The 14,105-nt window shown below is 37.2% G+C and overlaps 1 protein-coding gene across 2 annotated transcripts; it reads right to left on the bottom strand.

The window, feature by feature from the left end:
• Positions 1-135: 135 nt before the first annotated feature.
• On the bottom strand, positions 136-13,968 carry dpep1 (dipeptidase 1). Of its 2 annotated transcripts, XM_042493586.1 has the most exons (11): positions 13,795-13,968; positions 11,527-11,585; positions 11,157-11,283; positions 9,915-10,047; positions 9,664-9,814; positions 7,656-7,725; positions 7,004-7,180; positions 5,521-5,605; positions 5,320-5,395; positions 5,023-5,158; positions 136-1,499 (listed from the first exon to the last, which is right to left on the bottom strand). In XM_042493586.1, exons 1-11 carry the CDS (start codon positions 13,795-13,797, stop codon positions 1,320-1,322), a joined length of 1,197 nt encoding a protein of 398 aa, XP_042349520.1. In that variant the 5' UTR covers positions 13,798-13,968; the 3' UTR covers positions 136-1,319. The 2 variants fall into 2 exon arrangements, with proteins under 2 accessions (XP_042349520.1, XP_042349511.1); XM_042493577.1 differs by lacking the exon at positions 13,795-13,968 and having other exon boundaries at positions 11,527-11,791.
• Positions 13,969-14,105: the final 137 nt, after the last annotated feature.

Consider the following 14,105-nt stretch of genomic DNA (forward strand, 5'->3'; position numbering starts at 1 on the left):
GTTTGCAAGAAAGAAAATAGCTCCTAAATGAAACTGCTCACAACAAGGTCTGTGGGTTATCTTGAGTAAAAGATTTGTGATTTTGAAAGAGACATTGCTGTTTTTTTTAATGTATTTTTTTTTGGCTCTTTGAGCACCACAAGCCAAGCACCATCTGGTTCCATTATATTGGACATAAGGCAGACATCTCTACGGCCAATATCAGCAGCACCCGGCAACCAAAACAGGTAAGAGAATTTTTTTTTTTATTATTTTGGGGTGAACTGTCCCTGTCCTTAACTGAAGGGCATTAGATATTTTCAGTCTAACGTTTTTTTGTTGTTGTTTTTTTTTTTTTATAAGAAATGTATATCTAATGTTATTCAGTGAGGACATTCTGCTTGTTGATGTCTTTCTATCTTTTAAGGTGAATGTAATTCTTTCAACTCTCTTCCAAGGTTGCACTGTGTCTTTGTAATAAGAGAAAAACACCACTTGATCAGCCTTCAGGAGATGTTATTGTGTAATAGTTTACTGTGCACTGGGAGATGATTTACAATTTTACCTTCGTTGAACAAAAACATACCTCTAAAAACTGATTGAAGGCCAACAAGTATTTCAGAGAAACAAATTAACATTATAAATGTTTAAACATTTTTTTTGTCTATCAATGTCCTTTCCAAGTGAAAACCCAAGTAATGAAAAAATATTGCCTTGGTTTATTTTAACCATCAAGTCACTAAATCCAGTCAAATTTCCCTACCTACCTACCTACCTGGCTAGTGCATAAATTAAAGTCAAAGTATGGAAATCCCCAAAATTGGAAGAAGCCAGAGATATTTTGCATCTCTTTACCACTCAGACCACTGGATGGAGTGCTGGACATATACTGTACTATTTCCTGTGAAAATGTCAGTATACTGATGATGAATATTTTGTGTATGTGCATTCAGATTATACTGATGTGACTTTAGCCGTGTGTCACCACACACTTAACATTTGCCCACAGCAGCCTCTTTTGGACAGTGTTATGGTGGGATAAAAACAACCAGATGAGTTGAATAAACTCAATATGGTCCAACATGTTTATCAGTGTGCCGCTGTCATTATTATCATGATAACTGTAACACTGTTTATCATTTTCAGTGAATTAAACGAAGAAACCAAAAAAAAAGAAAAATCAACAAACCTGGCGGTGAAAACATTTGGATAGTAAACTGAAATAATTTAGTTTTTTTTGTTGGTGCAGAGAGGATCTGTAGAAAACATCCTGACATTTAAAACTGATTTATTTAGTATTCATGGATACATTATAGAGATTAGTTGTATTGATAAGCAGCTCATAAAGCTGTTGATTTAATAAAAGCTTGGAGAGCCAGTGTAAGCAGAAGAGCCAGTGTGCTGATTGAATGGACAGCTCCAGCATTAGGGTAACCGTAGCTCGTCCTACAAGAGTTCTTCACCTCATCATATGGAATTGGAACATCATCTGGACTCAGGTCTTTCAGAGCGTCACGGACCTACCACACACACACACACACACACACACACACACACACACACACACACACACACACACACACACACACACACACACACACACACAAACAAACACACAAAGATGTGACTGTCAGGCGGCAGACAAAAAGTCATTGTGACAAGTGTAGGTGTATGTGCGTGTGTGTGTTTACTCACAGGGTCCACCTGCTACCAAAGCACTAGGCACTCACATGTAAAAGTATTGTATTTCTACAGTTTCATTTGAAATTGAAACTCCAATCAGTTTTTAAATGCTTAATCAAAACTTTTCATTTACATGTATAAATGCACCTCCCAACAGTATGTTGAAAGAAAATAATAGTGTGGCATGTGAGATTTCTCAAAGATAAACTCAAACTTAATCTAATTTAACTATTCTTGCAAGCTTTCCTCAAAACTCGTGGTGGACGTTGTAGCTTCTGCCAAGGATCACTGGAGATGAGTAAAGTCAGTTGCAATGTAGTTTTATTGCGGTCTTTAACAACATGACAAAAAAACCCAAGCCAATATCAGAATTAGACTAAAAATGATGTTCTAACCACTAAACACTAATTTTTATTCTCTTATGGAGATTCTGTTGCAAAAAAAGGCCAATAACACCAAAATATAGCATGTTTAAAAAATGACCGAAAAGCAAGCCTATAGTATGGCAAAAATGTCAAAATATGACACGTCCCAAAAATAGCTAAAAAAAACACCTCAAAGCAGCATAAAATAGCGTCCCGAGACATGCCATAGCATAGAAAGTTGCAAAAATGGCCAAAAACATGACACAGCATGTTGAAAACATGACCGAAAAGGCAAGGCTATAGTATGGCAAAAATGTCAAAATATGACACGTCCCAAAAACAGCTGAAAACACCTCAAAACAGCATAAAATAGGGTGCCGAGACACGCCATAGTATAGAAAGTTGCAAAAATGGCCAAAAAATCCATGATATAGCATATTGAAAAAAAAAGACAGAAAAGGCAAGGCTATAGTAAGGCAAAAATGTCAAAATATGACACGTCCCAAAAACAGCTGAAAACACCTCAAAACACAGAAAATTGCGTGCCGAGACAAGAAATAGCATAGAAAGTTGCAAAAACTGCCAAAAACAACATGATACAGCATGTTGAAAAAAAATGACGAAAAGGCAAGGCTATAGTATGGCAAAAATGTCAAAATATGACACGTCCCAAAAAACAACTGAAAACACCTCAAAACAGCATAAAATAGGGTGCCGAGACACGCCATAGTATAGAAAGTTGCAAAAATGGCCAAAAAATCCATGATATAGCATATTGAAAAAAAAGACAGAAAAGGCTATAGTATGGCAAAAATGTCAAAATATGACACGTCCCAAAAACAGCTGAAAACACCTCAAAACAACAGGAAATTGCGTGCCGAGACACGCCATAGTATAGAAAGTTGCAAAAATGGCCAAAAACAACATGATATAGCATGTTGAAAAAAAAAAAATGACCAAAAAGGCAAGGCTATAGTATGGCAAAAATGTCAAAATATGACACGTCCTAAAAAAAACAGCTGAAAAACACCTCAAAAAGAACAATAAAATAGGTGCCGAGACACGCCATAGTATAGAAAGTTGCAAAAAATGGCAAAAACAACATGATATAGCATGTTGAAAAAAATGACCGAAAAGGCAAGGCTATAGTATGGCAAAAATGTCAAAATATGACACGTCCCAAAAACAGCTGAAAACACCAAAACAAGCAGGAAAATAGGCGTGCCGAGACACGCCATAGCATAGAAAGTTGCAAAAATGGCAAAAACACCATGATATAGCATGTTGAAAAATGACCGAAAAGGCAAGGCTGCTATAGTATGGCAAAAATGTCAAAATATGACACGTCCCAAAAACAGCTGAAAACACCTCAAAACAGCATAAAATAGGGTGCCGAGACACGCCATAGTATAGAAAGTTGCAAAAATGGCCAAAAACACCATGATATAGCATGTTGAAAAAAATGACTGAAAAGCAAGGCTATAGTATCCTCAAAACAGCATAAAATAGCGTCTCGAGACACGCCATAGCATAGAAAGTTGCAAAAAAAGGCCAAAAACACCGAGGACACGCCATAGCATAGAAAGTTGCAAAAAAGGCCAAAAACACCATGATATAGCATGTTGAAAAAATGATCGAAAAGGCAAGGCTATAGTATGGCAAAAATGTCAAAATATGACACGTCCCAAAAACAGCTGAAAACACCTCAAAACAGAAGAAAATAGCGTGCAGAGACACGCCATACCATAGAAAGTTGCAAAAATGGCCAAAAACACATGATAAACATGTTGAAAAAAATGACCTGAAAAGGCAAGGCTATAGTATGGCAAAAATGTCAAAATATGACACGTCCCAAAAACAGCTGAAAACACCTCAAAACACATAAAATAGCGTGCCGAGACACCCATAGCATAGAAAGTTGCAAAAAAATGGCCAAAAACACCATCATACAGCATGTTGAAAAAATGATCGAAAAAGGCAAGGCTATAGTATGGCAAAAATGTCAAAATATGACACGTCCCAAAAACAGCTGAAAACACCTCAAAACAGCAGAAAATAGCGTGTTCATTCACACACCATACCATAGAAAGTTGCAAAAATGGCCAAAAACACCATGATACAACATGTTGAAAAAATGACCAAAAAGGCAAGGCTATAGTATGGCAAAAATGTCAAAATATGACACGTCCCAAAAACAGCTGAAAACACCTCAAAACAGAAGAAAATAGCATGCAGAGACACGCCATAGCATAGAAAGTTGCAAAAAAGGCCAAAAAACAACATGATATAGCATGTTGAAAAAATGAACAAAAAGGCAAGGCTATAGTATGGCAAAAATGTCAAAATATGACACGTCCCAAAAACAGCTGAAAACACCTCAAAACAACAGGAAATAGCGTGCATTCACACGCCATACCATAGAAGAGTTGCAAAAATGGCCAAAAACACCATGATACAACATGTTGAAAAAAATGAACAAAAAGGCAAGGCTATAGTATGGCAAAAATGTCAAAATATGACACGTCCCAAAAACAGCTGAAAACACGTCAAAACAGAAGAAAATAGCGTGCAGAGACACGCCATACCATATAAAGTTGCAAAAATGCCCAAAACACCATGATATACAATGTTGAAAAAATTACCCAAAAAGCAAGGCATGTCATGTCCCAAAAACAGCTGAAAACCTTATAAATAGTGCAGAAACATGCCATTGCAAAGACTCCGAAAAACACCATAAATGGCATGTTGAAGAAATGACCCAAAAAGCAATACGAAGAAGTAAACTGTAAAAAATGTCCCAAAAAGTTTTGGAACCAGTATGCTAAATCAACCCATATGGGTTGGATTTTAGAGCATGGTTCCAGGCCTCCCAGCCTGGTTAACCTGCATGTTTTTCAAACTTTACAACCTCAGTTTGCAACTCACACTGTTTTTAAACTTTAAGCCCAAATTGAGATAACCCTGATGACATCATCAATTTGTGAGACACACTCACCTCCTCAGCCTTGCTCAGGACCCTGAGCAGGTTTTTTCCCAAAGCAGCTTTGACCTCCTCATCAGTCCATCCTCTCTTCAGTAGTTCAGCCACCACTCTGGGGACCTTGGACACGTCCTCCAGACCCTCCGGTAGTCTGAGAGGACAACATGTGAAGACATGCTCAGTTAACTTTTAATATTGACGCGCTTAGTGTATATTTATTTTTTTGTATTTTACTGACTGTTTCAGCCCAGCTTTGCAGTCTTTTGACACAAAGCTCATCTTCAAGTGAACATATGAGAGTATTGAACTCACCTTGTAACCCCGTCGTAATCTCCACCAAAACCAATGATGCCTGCCCCAGCCACTTTCTTTATATGGTCAAAGTGATCTATGATGAAAGCAGTAAACATTGCAATAAAGTGGATAGACACTTTTTATTCTTACAAAAAGAATGATAAATGTTAATATTTCACCAGGTTTATAGCAGTTGTCATGATCATGACAGTAATTTACCAGCAACATCTGAGATGTAAGCAGTCTTGCTCTCGGTCACATAGTCGGTGTAGAAATTCACCATGACAATTCCTCCTGTCTGATTCTGGAGAGACAGACAGGATGTTATGTGACAGTGAAACACTTAAATGACCTAGAAATTCTGATCTATAGGACGGACGCAGTGAGACACTGTGTCATTTCTGCTTTGTTAAGCAGAAGACACTCTATAGTGACTAGATGTGCAGAACAGGAACAGGAGAGACGTGACTGCAGCCAAGACGTGAATTCAAAGTCAACAGTCCAAGTACACCAAGGTATTGACCTCTTCATTCTTATCTATAAGGACTGTGCATCTTTTGGTTACAACTAAGGTGCTTTGTTATCTGTTTGCTATTTTACAGCTGCTGCACAATAACTCCTTTTGTTTGGTGTTTTACTGCCTTTAACTGGGAAACAGCTCTTTTGCATGCATCAGTTGAACTGGACACGAGGTGCCAGGTGCTATAAAAAAGCATTTACAGGTGTGTTATCTGAGATAATAAGCAGCAGAGATAGGATATGTTTTTGAAGTGTTTAACAGCTTTAGTTGGCTGGTCATTTTACAGAATGTTGATGTAGCTCAGTAACATTTAGTCGCATACTCTAAAAGCATTAGTCTGCCTGCAAATGATCGATGTATATCATTAAATCGCCCTGTCTTATGTTGAATTTGTTGAGAAAGCTCATTTTTCTTGCCTGTCTCAACAGTGAATGAAGAATCCATAAACTGAGAAAATGAATTGATGAATTTAGGTCATAGGGGGGCACATTTAGCAACAGCAAAACTATATTACAAGATGTGTTTACAAACTCTTGCACAACTCATGCAGTATAATCCAAGTCTCATTTATCTTGTTGTATCCTCTGTACTTCCCACACACGCATTTTTGCCAAAACATTATGATCTAAAACACTTTTGTAAAGAAGTCATGCGCGTTTGAATTCTGCTTGTGTTTTCCATTGAGCAGAGATCAAACGTGCATGCTTGCTCAGATGCACTACTCTTCAGTGCCTGAGACTTTTTATTCTGAAGTGTTTTACAAAGTTAGGTTTTAGCAAAGGTGCATGTGTTTGGGAAGGTTTGACCTAATGAGTAAATACATGAGATCTGAATTAAACTGTATGAGCTGTGTAAGAGTATGGAAAGATGTTTTGATATAGTTTTACTGATGTTAAATGTGGAACCATATTACTTAAATTCATCACGAATTTTTGGATTCTTTGCTCACCATGGAGGCATTCGATAAAAAACGTTTTCTTCATGAACATTGAACATTGGGTGAATAATTGATATCCAAATGATCAATATTTCCATTTTCTGCTACTGTATAGTCCACTACATGTCAGAGAAAATATTGTACTTGTCAAACTCCACTGCATTCATTTAAAAACGTATTGATTTGATTGATTTAAAACACATACACACGCATGCACGCACACACACATGCACACACAAACTCACCACTCTCAGGAGAACATCATCGGGGACGTTTCTTTTGTGTGGACGGACACTGTAGGCAGAAGAGTGGCTGAAGATGACAGGAGCTTCAGATATGTCCAGTACCTGATTCATCACTGCCACAGTCACATGAGCCAGGTCGATCAGCATTCCCAGACGGTTCATCTCCTTTATTAGTTGCTGTCATATGAAAGAGCAATGATTATTACTATTATCAATTTTGTTTACAGAACCAAAAATGATAACACTAAAATCTTTTTTTTTTTTTTTCATTTTAAAAAAAAAAAAAAAAATTCTACTGTCACTAAATTAGCCTTTTCAGGAAAAAAAAAACAGTATGGTTTGTTTAAGAGATTTGTTTGTACTTTGTGTTTTGACCAGAACTTTGATTCAATCATTTATTCATTTTTGATTTCGGAAATGAATAAATGGAAAATGTCGTTACTTTGATTGCTTGGACACATCTGTGTTATAAAGACAGTCAGTTCAAAGGTAAGTGTCCAGTCATTTAATTTTTAAACATCTTGGATATTATGTTCAAGCCTGTAATCAACTGATGTTAAAAGTAAACCGGCACAAAAGTATAATTTTTAGGACACTTATTGGTAACTTATTATATTGAGCATCATTTGCTCACTTCTGCTTGTAAACTGACCTTGCCAAAAGGAGACAAGCCATTGTGTTGAGAGGGCTCTGATCCTGTGTCGACGCGCCAATTATCCGCCCTGACAATAAAAAAATAAAAATAAAAAAAAGAACATACTGTGAAAAAAGGCAAACTAATCAGTGGAGAAAGTTAGATTTGATTAATCAGGGATCAAATTTCTATCTAACCTGGAAACTACACTAAGGTATACGACTATACATATTAATCGTAATTAGTAAATTTGGTGATTCAGAGGTCACAAACTGTTCTTTTCAATGTGATTGCATTATATCACAAAGCATTAAGCACATATTCTAAACTTGTGCAGACCAAAGAAGCAAAAATAGGCAGGTAAAAAAAATACACTGATACAGTTTAAGACAGGTGTCAGGGACAGGGTGTCTGAACTTTTTGAATGGGGGCCATACCAGATCATGTGGAGATTCACTGCTGCTTCTGGCATGAAATGGGTCATTAAAAAAAACAAAAAAAACAAAACAAATGCAGCTGTTTCATCTCTTAGTGAAAACATATTCCACTTTCCATCTCCTCTGAAAGCGTCAGATTGGCCCCCAGACTGGACTTTGGACATGCCTGGTTTTAAGAGGCGTCAGAGAGACATTTTTTTCATTTCCTCCCACAATCCCAGCTGCACATTTAGCTGCCTGATGAGATCCAGCTTCCCCAGAGAATATGATACTGAGAGCGCCACAGGCCTACTGGAATCCCCTGAATTCCCCACAACAAAACTGAACAATACATCTGATTGTACTACAAATTAGATATGACTGAGCCTGAAAGTTCAAGTAATAAATCGAGAATAAAGTAAAGCGTGTATTCTCCTTAAAGACTGTACATCTATTTTTCTCTAGCAACCCTCCTAAGACTGTCTTTAGTGTGCTGTAGCTATTTTGTTGTTTCTTTAACTTAAGCAAAATAAATTAAAATATCAGCGAACTAGACATATTTGCTGCGTGTTGATAGATTTTCAAGTGGTGCAATTGAATGGCAGCTCTTCATTTTATGTTTTTGTTCATAACTGATACACATGCGTGTATGAGTGTGTGCTCAGAGCTCAGAGGGATTGTATTGGTGGATTATGTGGTCTAACTATATGTTGGACAAAGCAGGCAATTTAAAGATGGCACTTTGGCTATTGATAATTGTACTGAGCATTTTTTATTATTTTCTGATGTTTTACTAACCATTCAGTCAATCAAGTAATAAAAATATTTAGCAGATCAATTGAAAATGACAAAATTCACTCTATGTAGCCCAATACATAATAGTTTAAAGTAAAACTGTGACAGTTTAAAACTGTTTACACAGAATAAAATAAGTAAAAATGATTGAATGATTTGACAGTCCAATTCAGAAAAAAATGTTGGCTTTGTACGTTTCTGTAAACAGCGGATACTTTACATTTGTTTACTATGTAGGGGATAAATTGAAACTTTATGAATCAACATCACTGCAGTTAATGTGTGATTAAATTTAGGCACAAAAGAACACTTAGGTTATGGTTATGTTATGGTTATGGGGGGGACTAAAAAACTAGTGCTGTATAATAACAAAAAAAAAAAATATATATATATATATATGTTTTTCGCTGCATTATGCTCAGTGGAAACACAGTGACTGGTCGCTACAAAACATCCCAATTTGTTGCCGTAAAATCCCCTGGAAAAAAGCATTGGTTCGCTAAAACGCAACCAGTTTTGTCTCAAGCAGTGGTTTGTGGCTTAGCAGTCTCATCTAGGTGTCACACCATCCACAGTCCCCTCCCGACCCAGATAACAGAGTCAGCTCATCTACCATGTCACTTTAGAAAAATTGATATGATACATAAAAAAGGTGCAAATATAACATTCGTGGTTTGCAGAAATTATATACATATATATATATATATATTACCAACAGTTTCTGGTGACTGGGCTGAACAGTCACAGCCATTTTTCTGTGTATTTCATGTGTGTGAATTTTACCGCTGTAAACCTGCTATGCTGCCAGCTCTTACCAGGGTGTGTTGCAGGAGTGTGTGAGTGTGAGGTAGCGAACCCCCAGCTGGTACATGGTGCGAAGGGTGCCCAGACTACTGTCAAGGGAGTGACCCCCCTCCACCCCAATCAGACTGGCTGTCTTGCTCATCTTGAAGGCCTCCATGATGTCTGTGCAGTGCAAACATGAGAGACGACGGGTGATTCAGAGGCCAGTATGAACAGAGGTGGGAAATGTCTCTGAAATAACTGGTACAGCTGAAAGTCTCACCTTGGCTGCTGGTGGCAAACATGAACGTTTCTGGATATTTCTGACACATCCTGTGAATTACATCAATCTGCTCCAGAGTTTGTCTGACAGCATCTTTGTACTGAGTTTCACAGGGAACGTAGGCAGACCAGAACTGAAAGAAGAACAAAAGACTGTGTGAATTACCTGCACTGCTGTGTATAAAGGGGGAAGTTGAAAGGGCTTTTCCTTATTAGTATCACATCTCTTTTGTATTGCTTCATTGATGACTGATAATGTATGCTTTGTTCATATAGCCTGGAGTGTGGGACACTTTTCTGTGACTTCAGTGGAAAAAGATCACAGAAAGTGAAGGAGAATTCATAAGAATTGCTAATAGAACCTAAATGCACTTTACATTAGCCGATGTATGTTCCAACAAATGTTATTGATATGTGTCTGCTCTGGTGAAACTACAATTTTCTGAGGATGTACTACTAAAAGTGTATCATCATTGTACTGTTTTTTTTATACACCAAATAGCTGTTTTTCTAATCGCTCCCTTTAACTCTGTTTTTTTTATATAACCTGATGATTTTAAGATTTGTCTGTTTGATTTTGCTGCCTTTGTAAACCACTTTGTAAAACACTTTGTAACTTTTGAAGTCCTCTATAATCAAATATGATGAAGATGATGATGACCACGATTATGAATATGATCTTAGATACTCTGCCCTGTGTGTTCTTCATGTGTTGTTTCATGCAGGCTATATATAAGCTGAATTGTGGTGGACTGTGTAAATAACTGCATTATCTGCATACAAATGAATCTTAACTGGATGAATTCTTCTTCTAATTTTGTTTAATAACATGGAAAATAATTGTTGCCAATATAAAACCTTTAGGCCCACGTTCGTCACCCTTTGTTTTGACACATTAGAGCCACACAGTACAACTACACAGCTCCATGGCTCACATGTAAAGTAATCAGTGTTGTCCTGGAAAGTTGCAGTAACGGTGAAAAAGAAGATGCTGTTACTTGTGAGGCACAGGTGCTTAAGAGATATTAAAAAACATCATTAGATCAGATGGTTTTAGAGATTAGCTTTAAGACCTCTCAGTGTTATCATCAGATTTATTAATTTCTATTATCTTAAGAACATCTGTGAACTGTGAAGCAGCTTTGACAAAGGGATGTGGGGCCCAGAAAAAAATCAATCACTTGACCTTGACGGGAGTTCCCTTTCATTTTACAGTTCCCAGGACATTATGTTCTGTACATACTTGCGCTCCCAGTCGTCCCTCCTTGATCTTGGGGATGTTGGTGTGTGTTGTGTCCAGTGTGTTAAGATCTACATTGTTGAGCTGGTTGTTGAACTGCTTTCGAAGCTGCCAAGGCAGGTCGTTATGGCTGAAAAATCCGAAAGTAAAAGGTAACACCTTCATAGAGCGTGTTCTTAAAACTTTCATCATAAACTGTGTTTGACAGCAGGGGGGGAACTGCCCGTACCAACGCTAGAAATTGCTTCCAGAAGTGAGCTTTTACAACAGAACATAAAATGTTAATGCTACTCACATGGCAAACAGCACATAATATTATCACAAACATCATACAAAGCACAGTTTACTTTATGCAAAAGACATTTTCACATACCCGTCAATGAGCGGGGTCTCAGACATCAGCTGCTTGGCTCTGGTCATGTGCGGGTCCTCCTGTGAGGTAACAGCACCAGAACTGATCCACAACGCTAAACATACAGCAGAGATAACCTTGTACAGCATTTTGTCAGCTCTTTCCTCTACTTAAGATTTTACTTTCTTTAACCTCTGAGTAATCCTGATTCTAGCTTCTGCTGGAACAGTTGTCTTTCTGGATTGCCAATTGTCAGTCTTTAAGTTTTCTGTTTGCGTCCAGGCAGATTCTCTCTGAATCTCACACTGGTTTTCTGTCAGTTTTTATCCTATTATGACCCTGAGGATCTGCTCTGCTCATGCTCCTCCTCTGTCCTGAGTCTGTTTCTCATTACAGCGTCAGCAGTCATACATGCAGAACAGTAGCTCAATAATTTTATTATCTGTTCAGTTGTTAAGAAGTGTATGTTGGTTAATGTTTAGCATACCTTTTGACTGCATTTCTAAAGTTCACAGCATATGCTGTGGACGGGAATATCTTTTAGTTTTACATGGGTTGTTCCAGAAGTGCTGGGCACAGCAGTCTGGGGAACATTAATCATCTTCACTGTGAAAAGGAATGACTGTGAAGTTTAATGTAAACTTTTACATGTGGAAGAGATGTATATAGCAAGTCCTCACATGAACTGAAACTTAATTAATGATCTTACAAGTTTTTTAACAGCTTAGATGATATGATGAAGGGATTCTGTACAACGACAGTGTGTATGTGTTAAATGTATTATCCTTCTCCTTATTGTCAACAAATTCCATTAAAAAAGGCCTAAGCCATAACTTAATAATTACAATCGAGAGTATTGTCTGAGTAGTCCAAGTCCAAGCTTATTCACAGACATTAAGTCTTGTCGAAAAACAATTAATTTGCAGACAAACTGTCTTACTTGCAAAAGAAATAATGCTTTATGTGACATTTTGGTCACTTGAATAGACCAGACACTCTCTTAAGTAAGGAGTGCCTTACATAAGAATCAACCACATTTCCCACTTGCAATGAAAAAGCATGACAATCTATATTATACACAGAGACGGCCAGTCTCTGTGTATAATATAGATAGCGACAATCATAAACATACCCCAAAATGTTAAATAGGTTAAGTTCCTTTAAATAAATACTTAAAATCCTAAAGGTTAAACTGCATTCTCGAAAAGACACATTTCCAAATCTTGCAAGATAAAGTAGTTGATGAATCTGTCGGGATATGTTTGCAATGCAGGTGACAAAAACACAGCATCAGTACGTAAATAATAGCTCTGTGTATAATATTGCCAATTGTCACATTGTAAATTGATGATTGTTATTTATGCCTTCCTACAGCACATGGGAAATGTGGTTGATTGCAAACTCACAGGTACTCTCTACTTAAAAGGGCCTCTCTCTGTCTAATTACTGAAATGTTGCAACAAATTTCTTTCGCAAGTTACACAGTGTGTGGGAGTTTGTCTACAAATCGTGTCCTACTTGTCGCTCCCTTATGCACCTGCTTTAAAATAGATGTGCAAAGTACACTTTTGTTCAAAACCCATCAATAAAAATAAACTAGACACACATGTGCATTTATGATGTGTAGCTGATATTAGGACAAAATAAAAATTAATAATACTCAGTGGTGTACTGAACAGTTTTTTTTTTTATGTTTTCTGGTCCATGAATTTTTATCGGATAATACTTGAGTGTAATGACTGAAATAATGATTTTCTTCATGCCTGAAAATGCACTAAAAGCCTATATTGACTCTAACATACAGAACAATAGGTGAAATGCTTTCTGGAAGTGTTGATTTATTGCTCCTGTCAACTCCGCCCTCTTATCTTCAAGGCTGCTTCTCCTATTACTCCATAAAGATGATGACAGTCACCAGTAAATTACGCCCACTTCACTATGTCAAAGAGTGAAACAAGAATTATTAAGTCATATCGTTTTGTGATGCACTCAGGTGTGTACAGTTTTTTATTTCATACAACCACCTCATTTAAGTGAATGTGGATGACCATTTTTGATGAGTTGTACAGCCTATGCTCAAGGACTTTGTTTAGGACTTGCAGCCCCTACAAACCAGTTAAGAGGTTAAGAGAGCTAATGTCTGGCAGAGATAATTATGAGGTCAAACAGTTGTACACTTTTCTCCTTATATATTCCTTCGTTAAGTAAACACAGAGATATCATCGCCCAGCATTATCAAAATGTGCCCCATCAAACAGTAGAGAGGACCATTAAAGGGTTAACACATACCATGCATGTCCTTTAAGCATCTCCATCACAAAGACTGAAGCGATGATTCAGTCGATAAAGCCTCCACCCTTCAAAGACCATTATCATTCTCTAGCTGCATCCTGAAAAATACTGGTCACAGTGAAATGGTGTAATTCTTCTTTCAAAATACTATACTTCAGTATTCTCAAGTAGTCTAATTATAGGCCTACATATTCCCGTACAGACCATTTTTATAAAAAAATAGTTACCATCTAACAAGAAAGCAAGGGATCTCTGTCTGTCTTTCTTTGTGTCCTTTACAAATCTGGAGAACCGTTAATCCAACCTAT

Source organism: Plectropomus leopardus, chromosome 1 (genome assembly GCF_008729295.1).
Source record: "Plectropomus leopardus isolate mb chromosome 1, YSFRI_Pleo_2.0, whole genome shotgun sequence".
NCBI lineage: Eukaryota > Metazoa > Chordata > Actinopteri > Perciformes > Serranidae > Plectropomus > Plectropomus leopardus.

Excerpts from the sequence above, each read along its gene's own strand:
- dpep1 (XM_042493577.1), bottom strand. The coding sequence starts at position 11,654 with ATGCTGTACAAGGTTATCTCTGCTGTATGTTTAGCGTTGTGGATCAGT. Across the intron at positions 5,606-7,003 it reads ATGATGTTCTCCTGAGAGTG|AATCAGACAGGAGGAATTGT; the intron begins GTGAGTTTGTGT and ends CTGTCTCTCCAG. Across the intron at positions 1,500-5,022 it reads TCCTGAGCAAGGCTGAGGAG|GTCCGTGACGCTCTGAAAGA; the intron begins GTGAGTGTGTCT and ends TGTGTGTGGTAG.